This window comes from Ornithorhynchus anatinus, chromosome 1, assembly GCF_004115215.2.
Source record: "Ornithorhynchus anatinus isolate Pmale09 chromosome 1, mOrnAna1.pri.v4, whole genome shotgun sequence".
Classification (NCBI taxonomy): Eukaryota; Metazoa; Chordata; class Mammalia; order Monotremata; family Ornithorhynchidae; genus Ornithorhynchus; species Ornithorhynchus anatinus.
This window is the reverse complement of record NC_041728.1, coordinates 52,459,388-52,472,595: the sequence shown is the minus strand read 5'-3', so window position 1 is coordinate 52,472,595 and position 13,208 is coordinate 52,459,388. Positions and strand designations below refer to the sequence as shown.

The window sequence follows — 13,208 nt, the reverse complement described above, 5'->3', positions numbered from 1 at the left end:
ACAGTCCATGTTCCATATGGGCCTCACAGTCTTAATCCCGGCTCCATGACATGTCTGCTGTGTGACCTTGGACAAGTCAGTTAACTTCCCTGGGCCTCAGTTACCTCATCTGTAAATGGGGATTAAGCGTGTTAGCCCCATGTAAGACAAGGGACTGTCCAACCTGCTTAATTTGTCTCAACCCGCAGTACTGAGAACAGTGCTTAGCACTTGGTCAGCACTTACCAAGTACCATTATTATTAGTCCTCATTTTACTGATGAGGTCACTGAGGCACAGAGAAGTAAAGTGAATTGCCCGAGGTCACACACAACAGACAAGTGGAGCTAGGATTAGAACCCAAGTCCTTAGAGCCCCACTCCTCAAGAACCTCGGGTGATTGTCCATCCACTTTCACATCAAACTCCTTACACCTGGTTTTAAAGCAGTGTCACCTTGCCCCTTCTTCCCTTACCCCATTGATTTCGTACAACCCAGCCCGCGTACTTCAGTCCTCTATTGCCAACCTACTCACTGTACCTCATTCTAGTCTATCTCGCTGCTGAGCCCTCACCCAAATTCTTCCTCTAACCTGGAACTCTCTCACCCCTCATAGCCAACAGACGATTAACCTCCCCATCTTTGAAGCCTTATTAAAAGCTCGTAAGCTCATTTCCTCTTTTCCTATTTCCTATGTTGCCTTTACACTTGGTTGTGCACCCTTTACTCAACCCTCCCTCAGTCCCACAGCACTTTTGTATATTTCTGTAGTTTAGTTATATTGTCTGTCTCCTCTGATCTGTAAGCTCTTTGGGCAGGGAAAGTGGTTATCAACTTCGTTATATTGTACTCTTCCACTCACTTAGTACAGTGCACTGCACATAGCTACTGCTCGATAAATATTATTGAAAGCTAATGAGGGATATAAAAGGGGAAATACTGAACTACCTGTTGGAGGGGTGGGGTGCTGAGTTTACCTAGGAAATTATTTTCAGCTGGTCTTACTGAATCATTCATTTAAGCTTCTTAGAGAAAAGCAGCATGGCCTAGTGGAAAGAGCACAGGCCTGAGAGTCAGAGGACCTGGGTTCTAATTCTGATTCTGCCACTTACCTGCTGTGTGACCTTAGGCAAATCACTTAGCCTTTTTATGCCTCAGTTCCCACATTTGTAAAATGGTGGTTCAGGGCCTGTTTTCCCACGTACTTACTGTGAGGCCCAGGTGGGACTTGATTATCTTGTATCCACACCAGTGCTAATAAAGTGCTTGACACATAGGTGCTTAACAAATTCTGCAATTATTATTGTCATTAGTATTATTGTTAGGACTGCTCATCTTTAATATTAAGTACATGAAAACTGCCACAACTTCTGTGGAACAGGCTGTTAGCTATAGGTTGACTGTCTAATTCTTTTTAAATGTTAATTTTGAATAATTCTTGTACATTCAGTGTAGCATCTAAAATATGAAAATTTGAAAGCTGCTCTTAGAAATTATCTGCTTTTAGTATTTTAAACATAAGCCAAACTTTTCAAAAGTGTTCATTAAGAAACAACAAATAGAAATAATAACAGATCTTCACATCCTGAAAAATTTTAGGCTGGGGCAATTATTTTTACCTGTGAACATAGGAAATTTGCTTTTTATTTAGCTTTCTGAAAGGATAGGCAGCAACAGAGGTAGGCAATCTGAAGTTTCAAATGTCTGTTTATATCTTAATGCTACTCTGAGCATTCAGTTGTGCATTTCCAGTTTGCCTTTAACACTGGCAATCATTCACATTTGAGTAAAGTCCATTTTTAAAGTGCATCTGTAATAAATGGTTATCATTAGCAGGTTGAAATTATTATGTTGAAATTAGTTGTCATTGGCTTAAATAATAAATCGTGTGGTCGTTTGGTTTTTTTCTCCAGGAAGATGAAAAATTTCTGACAGATTTGTTTGCACAACTAACAGATGAAGCCACAGATGAGGAAAAGAGACAAGAATTGGTAAGAATTTGTGCATATTTGGACTAAGAATAAGTAGAATAAATTACCAATTACCTACAATTTGAATTCACTGGTAACTTTTCTATTTCAGGTAAATTTCCTAAAAGAGTTCTGTGCATTTTCTCAAACATTACAACCTCAAAACAGAGATGCATTTTTCAAGACGTTGTCAAATATGGGCATATTACCAGCTCTTGAAGTCATTCTTGTAAGTCCTTTGTCTGAAAATTCTTCTTTATTAAAGATTGAGTACTAAAGACAAACTTTCTAATTAAAAATTATAAAGCAGTTATATTTAAAATGGCCTGAGGATAAACTAGAAAGTTGGATTTCTGAAAATGTAGGGATTGGATATTTTCATATCTGAGTAAAATGAATGGTTTCAATAAAATAGGTTGCCTGGAAGCAAAATTGAGTAAAGCTTGCATTTTAATGCCAATTTTTTGGCTTAAAAAGTCTTTCTTGGAGATTGTAGTCCAGTGTTGTTTGGATTATAGAATCTTTTAAATTTTTGAAACTCTCAAAAAAAGATGCTTGATTCTTAGTACAGCAGTGATTGTCAGTTAAAGTGAGGGGACCAAAAAATCAAATTGCAAAAAGTTTTCAGTCAGTTGTATATATTGAGCGCTTACTGTGTGCAGAGCACTGTGCTAAGTATCTAGGAGAGTACAATATAAAGAGTTGGTAGAAAGCTGGATATAATCCAAATAAGGAAAACCTATACATATAGTAGTGAATTATTTTTCTAAGGTTTATTGCCCCTAGTGTTGATGTTTCTGTTGATAGATTTGAGTGTCTTTGTGCCTGTCATTCGTGTTCATTAGATAGAAAAGTATTTTTTAATCTACAGGGTATGGATGACGCCCAGGTGCGAAGTGCTGCTACTGATATATTCTCATACTTGGTTGAATATAATCCATCCATGGTACGAGAGTTTGTCATGCAGGAGGCTCAACAGAATGATGATGTAAGTAAGAAGTTAACAGAGCAAAAAATAACAAACAAGGTAAATATTTATTGGCACTAATAGTAATTATATCTTCTTGAGGGACTGTAACTGTCAGATTTGCTTCTGAGGATAGTCCTTTAAAGTATATTGCTTTTAAAGGGAAAGGGAGAAGTATAGAAACATCAACATTTTGTAAAATTATAAGTGTCAATGTTTTCAGTTCATCCAGTTTATCTGACTTAAGTGTTCTTTCTTGGCATCTGGAATAACACATGGTCACATTTATCAATTCTTTTAGGGCGTATGTATTTTTAAGGCCTCAAAAGATAGGCCTTAAAAATAACTTAGCTTGGCACAGTAGTCTAATCAGTTGATCCCTTAATATTGCCATGAGAAATTGTGGGTTTACCCTAGATTTTTTACTCAAGATCACAGAAGTCCAAAATGTACATTTTGTGGGGGAAAGACCTTCTTTGGAAAGCCCTCTTCCTAAGTAAAGAGATTTGAAAATGAATTTGCAGAAGTATTCAACAGGTCTCAATCTATTAGTATCCAAATGATCAGTTAAATATAATTTTATGTAATATGTTGATTTGCCAAAAACAGCCAGTAAAAGTAATCATTCTGGCAAAAAAAGCATAAAAACAATTTTACTTGTTAAGCATTTACTCTGTGCCATGTACTCCACTAAGCACTGGAGAAGATAAGGTAATCAGGTTGGATATAATGCTGGTTCCACACGGGGCTTATAGTCTAAGTAGGAGACAGTAGGATTTAACTCCTATTTTACAGATGAGGAAACTGAGGCACAGAGAGGTTTAGTGGGTTTCCCAAGATCACACAGCAGAAAAGTGGTAGAGCTAGGATAAGAACCCAGGTTTTCTCTTAGGCCCATGCTTTTTCCACTAGGCCATGCTGCTTCTTTGGAAAATAGTACCTACCTGTATTCAGTGTTAAATAGTTTAAGAGAAGTAGCTAAATGTGTCTTTTAACTGTTTTCAGTACTTTTGTTCCCTTTGGGGTAATTTTCAATTATTTGGGCATATGTAATTTTTATTTTTAGTGTCAAAACTCATCTAATCTTTTTAAAAGATCTGTAATGTTGTGTTGTATAGTAAAGTGTTTTAAATTTTGGACTTCAGCATTTGGACTTCATTTTTACATTGAAGCAGTGACATATAGAAAGTAACTTTGAGCAAATTCAACTATTGATATTGGTTAGGGTGGTCCAAACCATCCATTTGAGGCCACACCACAAGAGGGGAAAATGTGGATTCTGCCAGCAAATTCCGTCTTCAGAGTGGGTGTTCTGGAATGGCCCTTTGATGTTTCTCCTCCTTCCCTCATCCTGTTCCTGATCATGGTGATTCCCAGCTCCGTGCTTGACCATGCAGTTGTCCTTCCCAGTGCTTCCAGCACCGTTTAAACAAGAGGAGGAGGGACATGTGATTTAATCTCTTGCCAAAAAATGACATCAGAAGCTCTTTGTAAGTCATGGGCACTCAGCGAATGAGGTGAAAGAGGGTCCCTTTTCCTCCAACTTTCCCCACCCGAAACTCGTAGAATCTTTATCCCATCTTCAGCAAAGTAATGAAAGAGAGCGAAGTGCACACTCAGGAAGGGTGTCACTTAGACTTTCCAGGTAACTGTAAGTGGCTGCTTCTGCTTGCCTGCGGTTGGACATTCTAGCTTAAGAGTTTTTATTTTATCTATCAAATAGCCAGTTCATATTGAAAGAAACTGCATCCATACTTGATAAAATGGGGGACAGTGGTCTTCCTGGCGGCCAAAAGCTAATTGTGCAAGTAGGCTAGTAGAGATTGTAGCAAACCCTCTTCTGCTCTTCTACCACATTGATCGCATCTCTGACCCGTTGGGCCATCTGGAGTCCATCTTTCCCCTCTGTGATTTGTCTTGGGCCCCCTCTCAACCTCTGTCAAAGGATAGAAAAGCAATTCCTTACTCATTCCTTCATAAATGAACCGCAAGCCAAAAATTTATATATTTATATAGATTAGAACCTCAATCCAGCTTCCTATGGCGTTTAGATGCTGAAAGAATCAATTGTGTTCCTGAAACATATCTTTGATCTTTTAAGGACTTAAACTACAAACTATCCCCTTGACATAAAAGTGAACATCTGTTAACAGTATTAAGATGTGCTGAAATTAAGAGCAATTGTCTAATAAGGCTGTAACAATGGAAAATAATGTAAACCTTGCAGCTGGCTTTCTCCACACACTCTATAATAAATTCTCCGCCCGCCCCCCCCCCCCTTTTGTATCTTTTTTCATCAGGATATTCTACTCATTAACCTCATTATAGAACACATGATTTGTGATACAGATCCTGAACTTGGAGGAGCCGTCCAGCTTATGGGTCTGCTTCGAACTTTAGTTGACCCAGAAAACATGCTAGCCACTGCCAATGTAAGAATTGGGTGTTTTTGTTTTGTTTTTTCCCCCCTCACCCTCATAGTTTTCAAATTCCTACCCTCAAAATCTTAACATGTTACTAGCTGTGCATAAAGAGTTCATGGAAAATGTTTTTGATCCCTTAGAAAACTGAAAAGACAGAATTTCTGGGTTTTTTCTACAAACACTGTATGCATGTGCTCACTGCCCCTTTACTGGCAAATACCACTGAAGAGAAACCTAGTAAAGGTAAGAGAATTTAGATTGACAATTAAATTTAAAGGTCTTAATGTCCAAGACCGGATTTAGTCTGTGTAATTGAATGCTACTTTTGAGTGTTATTTTCAAAATCTATTCTTCAAAAGGTGCCATTGAATTTATAAACAGTGTAGTATGCATCTGAAAACATACCAAGGACTTTCAGCGTCAATCAGGGTCACCCTGAGAAAGTGGAATATAAGACGTTTTTAAGTTGGGCTGGGTAAGAAAAAGAATTCTGTCTGACTCTCTTTTCATAACCTAGAATTATATTTCTCTATAATTGGCAGGGATTGGAGAGTGTGAGTGGTGCTGTGCAAACCACCACCACTGTAATCCATTCCTCCACTCAGGTGCTTGATGGGAGAATCCTTCACTGTGTCCTTTGAATCAATCTACTCAACTTCTAATAACCATCATAGATCCTCCATGTTGGATGTATTTTAAAGTTTCTTGATTTATAAAACTCGACTCCGGTCTTTTAAAACTTGGGCACATTTTATTCCCATCTCATTAGCTGAGAAACTCGTAATTCCCACCCCTCAGTCTTCCATAGTGCTCTGAAACCAAGATGCCTGCTTTTTTACTTTTAAGAGGTAGGTTTGAATGTTTGAGTGGGAGAATGAAGGACAGTGATGGTAATGCAAGTAGTGAAAAGGCCGATGTACACTTCCTTGGAAGCTATGAAATGTCTTTTCAGGTCATTGAAAGAGGTAAATTTAAGATGGCATATTTTATCATTAATTTTTAAATTACAGTATAAAGTTTGATTTTTTTATGAATTTTAAAATTTTGACTTACACCCTGCAAAATATTTTTTCCTTTCAGGAGTGTTTCTCTTCAGCCCAGTGTTTTTATCTTATTATTATATTGTAAGATCTTATTCCTTCTGTAATAAGTTTGAAGGAGCGGCAAAGAGCTGCTGAGTCTTGTTTGAGCAGACTACTGGGCTGGCTTCTCTTTGATTTTTTTTCCACTTTGATTTTTTTTCCACTCTTCAGAAGGAAAAGCAAAGTGGATAATAATGTTGGTATTTGTTAAGCGCTTACTATGTGCAGAGCACTGTTCTAAGCGCTGGGGTAGATACAGGGTAATCAGGTTGTCCCACGTGGAGCTCACAGTCAATCCCCATTTTACAGATGAGGTAACTGAGGCACAGAGAAGTTAAGTGGCTTGATCACAGTCACACAGCTGACAAGTGGCAGAGCCGGGAGTCACACTCATGACCTCTGACTCCGAAGCCCAGGCTCTTTTCCACTGAGCCACACTGCTTCCCAATAGTGATGTGATGGCAGAGACAGCTAACACATGCACAGGAGCTCTAAATCAGTATCAGTAGTGTGTACTGAGGACTACTGTGTGCAGAGTGTCGTGATGTAGGCACTTGAGTCATTTACCCAGTCTTGGGAGAAGACAGTAGATGTAAACTGACAGATAAATAGGTGAACAGATTTAAGTAATAACCCCAAATAACAAACGTATGTATATTTGAGTTCTAAGGTGGTTGATGGTTGGCATGATTTGGAAGGTAGAGAAGGTTAATCAGAGAGTTTCCTCATAGGCACCATTTTGGAGAGTCTAACTTTTCCCCCTATTTCTGTAGTAAATTCTGAGTTTGTACTTGACTGAAAGTTTATAGTTGATTTTGAAATTGATTGCAGAATTAATTTTAATCTTAGCTTATTTGTATTAAGATGAAGCTGGCATTAAAAACTGCTGAAAACATAGTTTTCAAAGTCATTTTTATAATACTTGTACCATTTTGATAATTCTGTCCATTTGTTTTAGATGACTTTCAGACAGCCCAATTACTGGCACTTGTTTTGGAACTGTTAACATTTTGTGTGGAGCATCATACTTACCACATAAAGAACTATATTATTAATAAGGATATACTTCGAAGAGTTTTAGTTCTGATGGCCTCAAAGCATGCTTTCTTGGCATTATGTAAGTGTTTGCGTCTGGTAGAATAAATTAGTACGTTAAATATGAAGATTGTTAGTGCATTTAAATCTTGGAGTTTAAAACAAAGGTTTCAAAGCATGAACCAATGCAAAAAGTACCTATTTGATTCCTCTATCATTGTTTTCCATCTTAGTAACCTCTTCCATGGTATTCCTTGTGCAAATCCAATAACTGGACATGAGAGGTGCTTCATATTTGTGGCTTGGTTAATTTGCACTCTGCTTCAGAATCAGTTTATCAGTTCTAAAATTTAGTTTACTGGAGTTGAACATGTATGTGTGGTAGATCTGGGAGTTGACCATATAATAATGGTAATTATGGTATTTACTAAGCACTTGCTTTGTCCCAGGCACTGTACTAATTGCTGGAGTGGTTACAAGCTAATTGGCTTGCACACAGTGACTGTACCACATGGGACTCACAGTCTCAATCCCTCAATTCCCATTTTACTGATGAGGAAACTAAAGCCCAGTGAAGTGACTTGCCCAAGATCACACAGCAGACAAGTGGTGGAGCTGGAATTAGAGCCCTTTTGACTCCCAGGCCTGTGCTTTATCCACTATGCCACTATTTCCCATATATGTATGGTAGATCTGGAAGTGAATTATACTAATTGGTTTTTGGGCAATTGAACTAATGTATGCCCCTGCCATTGCTTGATATGTAGTAAACACTTAACAAATACCATCATTGTTGTTGGGGGATTGAATGATGCCCAGGACCATCCATTCTTAGGCACTAAGTAATAGCAGTTAGCTAATTGTGGCTGTGTACTTTGTTATTATAAATTAAAAAATGAAACACAATTCCAGATTTTGCCATTAAAATGTTTAGAGGTTTCAAATACTTGCTATTCTTGAACTTAATTTTTTTTTTCCAAAATGCCTTTATGACCACTTTGAAACTTGAATTCAAGAAAATACCATCAAATTAAAGCTACATCATATCGATGTGTTTTGACATATTTTTGCAAGAATGGCAATTAGCCAGATTCATTGACCTAGAAATATAAATAAGTTTATGCTCCAATGCATATGTTATAGTGGCAGAATTGTTGATTCTTCTCCTTGTTCTTTCTTGAATGCCAGCCTCAAAACTTTATTTTTGTACTTTGAATCCTGAAAATGAAGGAATCATAGTTTATTTTCCTTTCTTTTTGCTTCTGGAGAATGTTAAAATGTAATAAGCTGTTCATGGGGGCGGGGAGGAAAAATGGACACACTTGAGGATGATACTCAAATATTTCTGATTTTTCATTTCCATTCTGTCAGCGGAGAGGGATTTAGAATAACATTGGCAAGGAGCAGGAATTGGGTTGAACTAAATACCATTTTGTAAACATGATATTAAACTATTTTCATGGCTCAAACCTGGCTCTTTCACTGCAGCAGTTTATTATTGTCAGTTATAAAGAATATGGAAAATTGTGCAAGGGTTAAGAAATTGCTGAAGAAATATTTCAGTTCTTTACTGTAAATGTAAACAGCCTGTGGGTTTCATTAGATCACTTTATTAAGCCCGTTATCTATGAAGTCGGGGGCATGTTTTTATTCATTTTTTAGATGGTAAAACTTAACAGATTCAGGTTTATCCCATGTAGTCACACAGCTAGGAGTAATCTAACGCACCACATATTCTAGCTACTAGATCACTTGTGCATTTTGATCATATAATTGAGTGACTTTTATGTGCAGTGATCCATGGGACTAGGGGTTCTAGCGTGGACCTAAATTTCATGACTGGTCCCTATGTGAGTCCAGGGAGCACTTGCCTTTAATAGGAAAATGGGATTTCAGTTTCCATCACAGAACTGGCTGCCTCCCCTAATGCTCTCCCCTTGAAATGGAAGAATGGGCTTAACTAGGCCCAAATCTGCACGAGCTCTTTAAGGTTCCCCAAAAAAGTTAACCAGAATTCTTAATATAGCAACATGCAGTGAATTCTAAATACTTAGTCCTTTGCAGAGGTTGAAACAACTCATGTATGCCATTGCATGCCCTAGAATGTATTGCTGAGTGTCCCACTATATTAAGAGTTCAGGTTAGCTCTCTTGTGTTTTCGTAAAGGAACCACATGGATCTAGCCCAGAGGTAAGTCTGATTTGGGAGCAAGGGAGCCAAGTTCAGCCATAACCTTACACTGAGTTTTTGTTTAATTGGGGATTTTGTATTTCCCTTCCAACCCAGCCCACAGATTCTTGGGGTTCAGGGCAAGTGAGCTGGCCCAAACCTTTTAAGTCTCTGGGTGGCTATTTTCATTTAACCCAGTAGCTCCCAGAGTTCGAGAGGTTTCTCCAAGACCACCTTGAAAACTGTCCTGTCAGTCTGCTATTTGGATATCAAGTGTAAGCATTATTTATTTGTTGGCATGCTGGCACCAGCATGGCGAGATGATTGGAGCTAGCATTAGAATCACTTTCTCTCTGCACAGTGAGAATCAGTGTTCTCCCCCAGTAGGAATGCCAGCGGTTAGACAGCAGAGGTGCCTCCTGATTGATGGGGATCAGCCCCTCACAGGAGCTCAGGGTTTGGAGAGAAAAAGCATTAGTATGCAGGTGAGCTATAAGACTTTGCTGTCCCAAGAACTGGATGCGCTTGCACTTAGTTTATCCACCAGGGTTCAATGGCCTGAGGAGTTCAGAACTATTAGTGCACTGTAGAATAAAAGGAGATCCTAAGACTGCCCCTGTAATGTCTAGAACTGCACAAGAAATGAGTATATAAAATAGCTTCTGCCCAAGAGCCAGAATAATATCTTATTGAGTAATATTCATTTTACTGTCTCAAGTTGTACCACACACAAACTTACATCTCTCTCACACTTGAGACCATCTCAAATAAAAGCACTCTAAAAATCTCACATTGCTGTTTTGGGAAGATAGAACTTCATTAGGTTTATACTTACTGATCACAGAGAACAGTGCATCTCCCTGTATTTATACTGTTTAAATTGTCTACTGATTCACCATGCTTATTTATGTTTTTTAAAGATGTCCAATAGTTAGCTAAAAACAAAAACCAAAAATGCAGTTACTAATCTAGAAGCGATTTTGAAAGTTCCCTACCCAGAGTGTGTTTATCTTTGTAAGATACACTCTTGACTAAGTTTTATTGTGAAAGCAGTTTATACTCACCTGTACCTAATTTGGCATTCACTTGTGGACCTCTTTTCTGCCAACTGAAGAAAAATTGAGCTGCTTTACTCCTCTGCCTTCCCACCCAGAAACCGTGTCAGCATGGTTACCTGGCTACCTGCTCATGAAGGACTTGATTAATAGCAAATTGGCAATTTAACGAGCCACTTCCATGATCTCCAAAGAATTCAAAAAACAAATACAATATTTAATCTTGCCAACCGAAGACGATGTGACTGCATGAAGTGAGTATGCTTTTTTGAACTGTTTACAATAACTGGGGCATTAACTTACTGATGATAATTTCAGTTTAGGTAAATAGGCTTTGTGTCTTGAAGTCTAGCTGTAAGGAGTATATTCACATCTTGATGAATGGTGACTTAAGGAACTCCCCATACCTCAAGATTTGAATATGCCTCAATCTGTAAGTTAAAGCCTAATTAATTGTAAAAGGAAAACTAGAAAAAAATTAAAAAGCATACTCGCTGAGATTAGCAGAGAGGACCACATTTTCAGTACCGTCCTCTAAATTTGTTCCTAAATTGTGGGAAGGCAAATATTTGGGCATGCAGTATTGTGGATTGGAAAAAAATGCCACCAACAAATCTGTTAAATCATTCAGTTTAAAACCAGATTTGGGGGTGGACACATACATTTTGATGCAAAATATTGTGCACTGAGCAACTTCCATAGAGTGAAGTTGAAGCTATATAGAACCTTGGCCTGGAGAGTCCAAATACGAGGAGAATATCAAATTAGGCAGTTTTCTATTCTTAAAATGTAAGAGAAATGTTACATTTAAAATCTGGCTTTGAGATTAGGTAGCACAGTAGGGTTTCAGCATAGTTACTATGAGCATGAGTGATGTTTGAGTTATGTTCAAAATTTTTTCCTAGATTTTGATCAGCAGTTTCAGGGCAAACATTTGCTACTCTGAAAGAGCCCTAGGTTTGGATTGCCTTAATTTAAAATAACATAGTGTTCCCCCCATAAAAAAGAAAAGGTGTCATTCACAAGGAAAAACTGGCTACTTGAGCCAGGGACATTTTTAGGGCCTTTTGGGTCAGAAATGTTAGTATTGTGCTCAAAATAAATTTATCGCCTGAAGTTAACGTTCATTTTTCAGGTTTCTTATTTGAGTCTAAATCAGGACCATGTGGCTTAAAAGATACTGCCTCTGTGTTGCAGGTGCCCTTCGTTTTAAGAGAAAGATTATTGGGCTGAAAGATGAATTCTACAACCGCTACATAATGAAAAGTTTTTTATTTGAACCAGTGGTCAAAGCATTTCTCAACAACGGATCCCGCTACAATCTGATGAACTCTGCCATTATAGAGATGTTTGAATTTATTAGAGTGGTGGGTCGAATTAATTTTTTTCAATTGAACATTTAGATTTGAGAGTTTGGAAAAGTCTGAAAAGTTTATTTGATTAAATGAATTGGCTTGTTGGGCTGGTCACTTTTCCTCATATGAAAGTCGCAATAGTGTGGCTTGAAAAAACTCAACTTCTGCTATATCCAATTTGGAATTCTTCCTGTGCAAGGTAATCTTATCTGACCTGTGGCTTTTGGTTCATTTTTGTGAGATTTGAAAATCATTGATTTGTTGGTAATAACTTTAAGGCAATAGAAAACCAACAAGAGAAATCCAATGATTGACTTAAGTATGTAGTTCAGGTAATCATTTTTCATTTTCTAACATTTTATGGCTCTTGTATTCTCCATTTTTGCACAATGAGCCTAATTTGTTATTCTGATATGCCTGAGCCCTAAAATTTCAGTCTATTTCTTTTTGGGCTTTAAGAAAAAAATGTTAACCTCTTTTTAAATTTTACTGATTATGAAGTTGTGAAATCATTGTTCTCCTGATAATACCAGTAATGATTAAAATTGCTCAAATTAAAGCATGTTTGAAATATGAACTACCCTATTAAAGCATCTTATATCATTTCATTTTTGAACTGCAAATCCTAATGAATTAAGTTTGTCCTACAAAAATGCTTCTCCTCTTGGTTTATGGTTGAAATTCTTTTTTTGTAGGAAGATATAAAATCATTAACAGCTCATGTAATTGATAATTACTGGAAAGCACTGGAAGATGTAGATTATGTGCAGACATTCAAAGGACTGAAACTGAGATTTGAACAACAAAGGGAGAGGCAAGATAATCCCAAACTTGACAGGTGAACTCATTTAAAATGTACTGCAGAAACTTTGAGTATATTTGGGGAATACTTCCTACTTTGGGGGCATAAGCAGATAGTCTCATGGCAAGATCTTTGCAATAACTCATCCAGATCTGAACGTTAATATTTTGGTCCAGATGCCTAGAACAATGCTAAATAAATATTTAGCATCCGTGCTTAGTAAGTAATGGCGGATGGAAAAGGGACAACTACCATCCATGCAGCTGGTTCAGCCCAACACAGCCACTACTTGGGTGGGGGGTGTGGACCTTAGGTAGCAATTTAAATTCTAGTGTGCATCCTAGAAAACTATTTTGGGACTAGTTTCCTACC

The 13,208-nt window shown here is 37.6% G+C and overlaps 1 protein-coding gene across 2 annotated transcripts in view; it reads left to right on the top strand.

The window, feature by feature from the left end:
- The window catches only part of PPP4R3A (protein phosphatase 4 regulatory subunit 3A), a 43,882-nt gene that overhangs the window by 25,620 nt on the left and 5,054 nt on the right, over window positions 1-13,208 (top strand). Inside the window, exons 5-12 of one of the 2 annotated variants that reach the window (XM_029058888.2) lie at window positions 1,892-1,969; window positions 2,061-2,177; window positions 2,820-2,936; window positions 5,216-5,347; window positions 5,479-5,581; window positions 7,379-7,537; window positions 11,877-12,046; window positions 12,730-12,872. In XM_029058888.2, coding sequence (XP_028914721.1) covers window positions 1,892-1,969; window positions 2,061-2,177; window positions 2,820-2,936; window positions 5,216-5,347; window positions 5,479-5,581; window positions 7,379-7,537; window positions 11,877-12,046; window positions 12,730-12,872 — 1,019 coding nt within the window. Of the gene's footprint in view, window positions 1-1,891; window positions 1,970-2,060; window positions 2,178-2,819; window positions 2,976-5,215; window positions 5,348-5,478; window positions 5,582-7,378; window positions 7,538-11,876; window positions 12,047-12,729; window positions 12,873-13,208 lie in introns of both variants that reach the window. The other variant, XM_029058887.2, reaches the window with a different exon arrangement.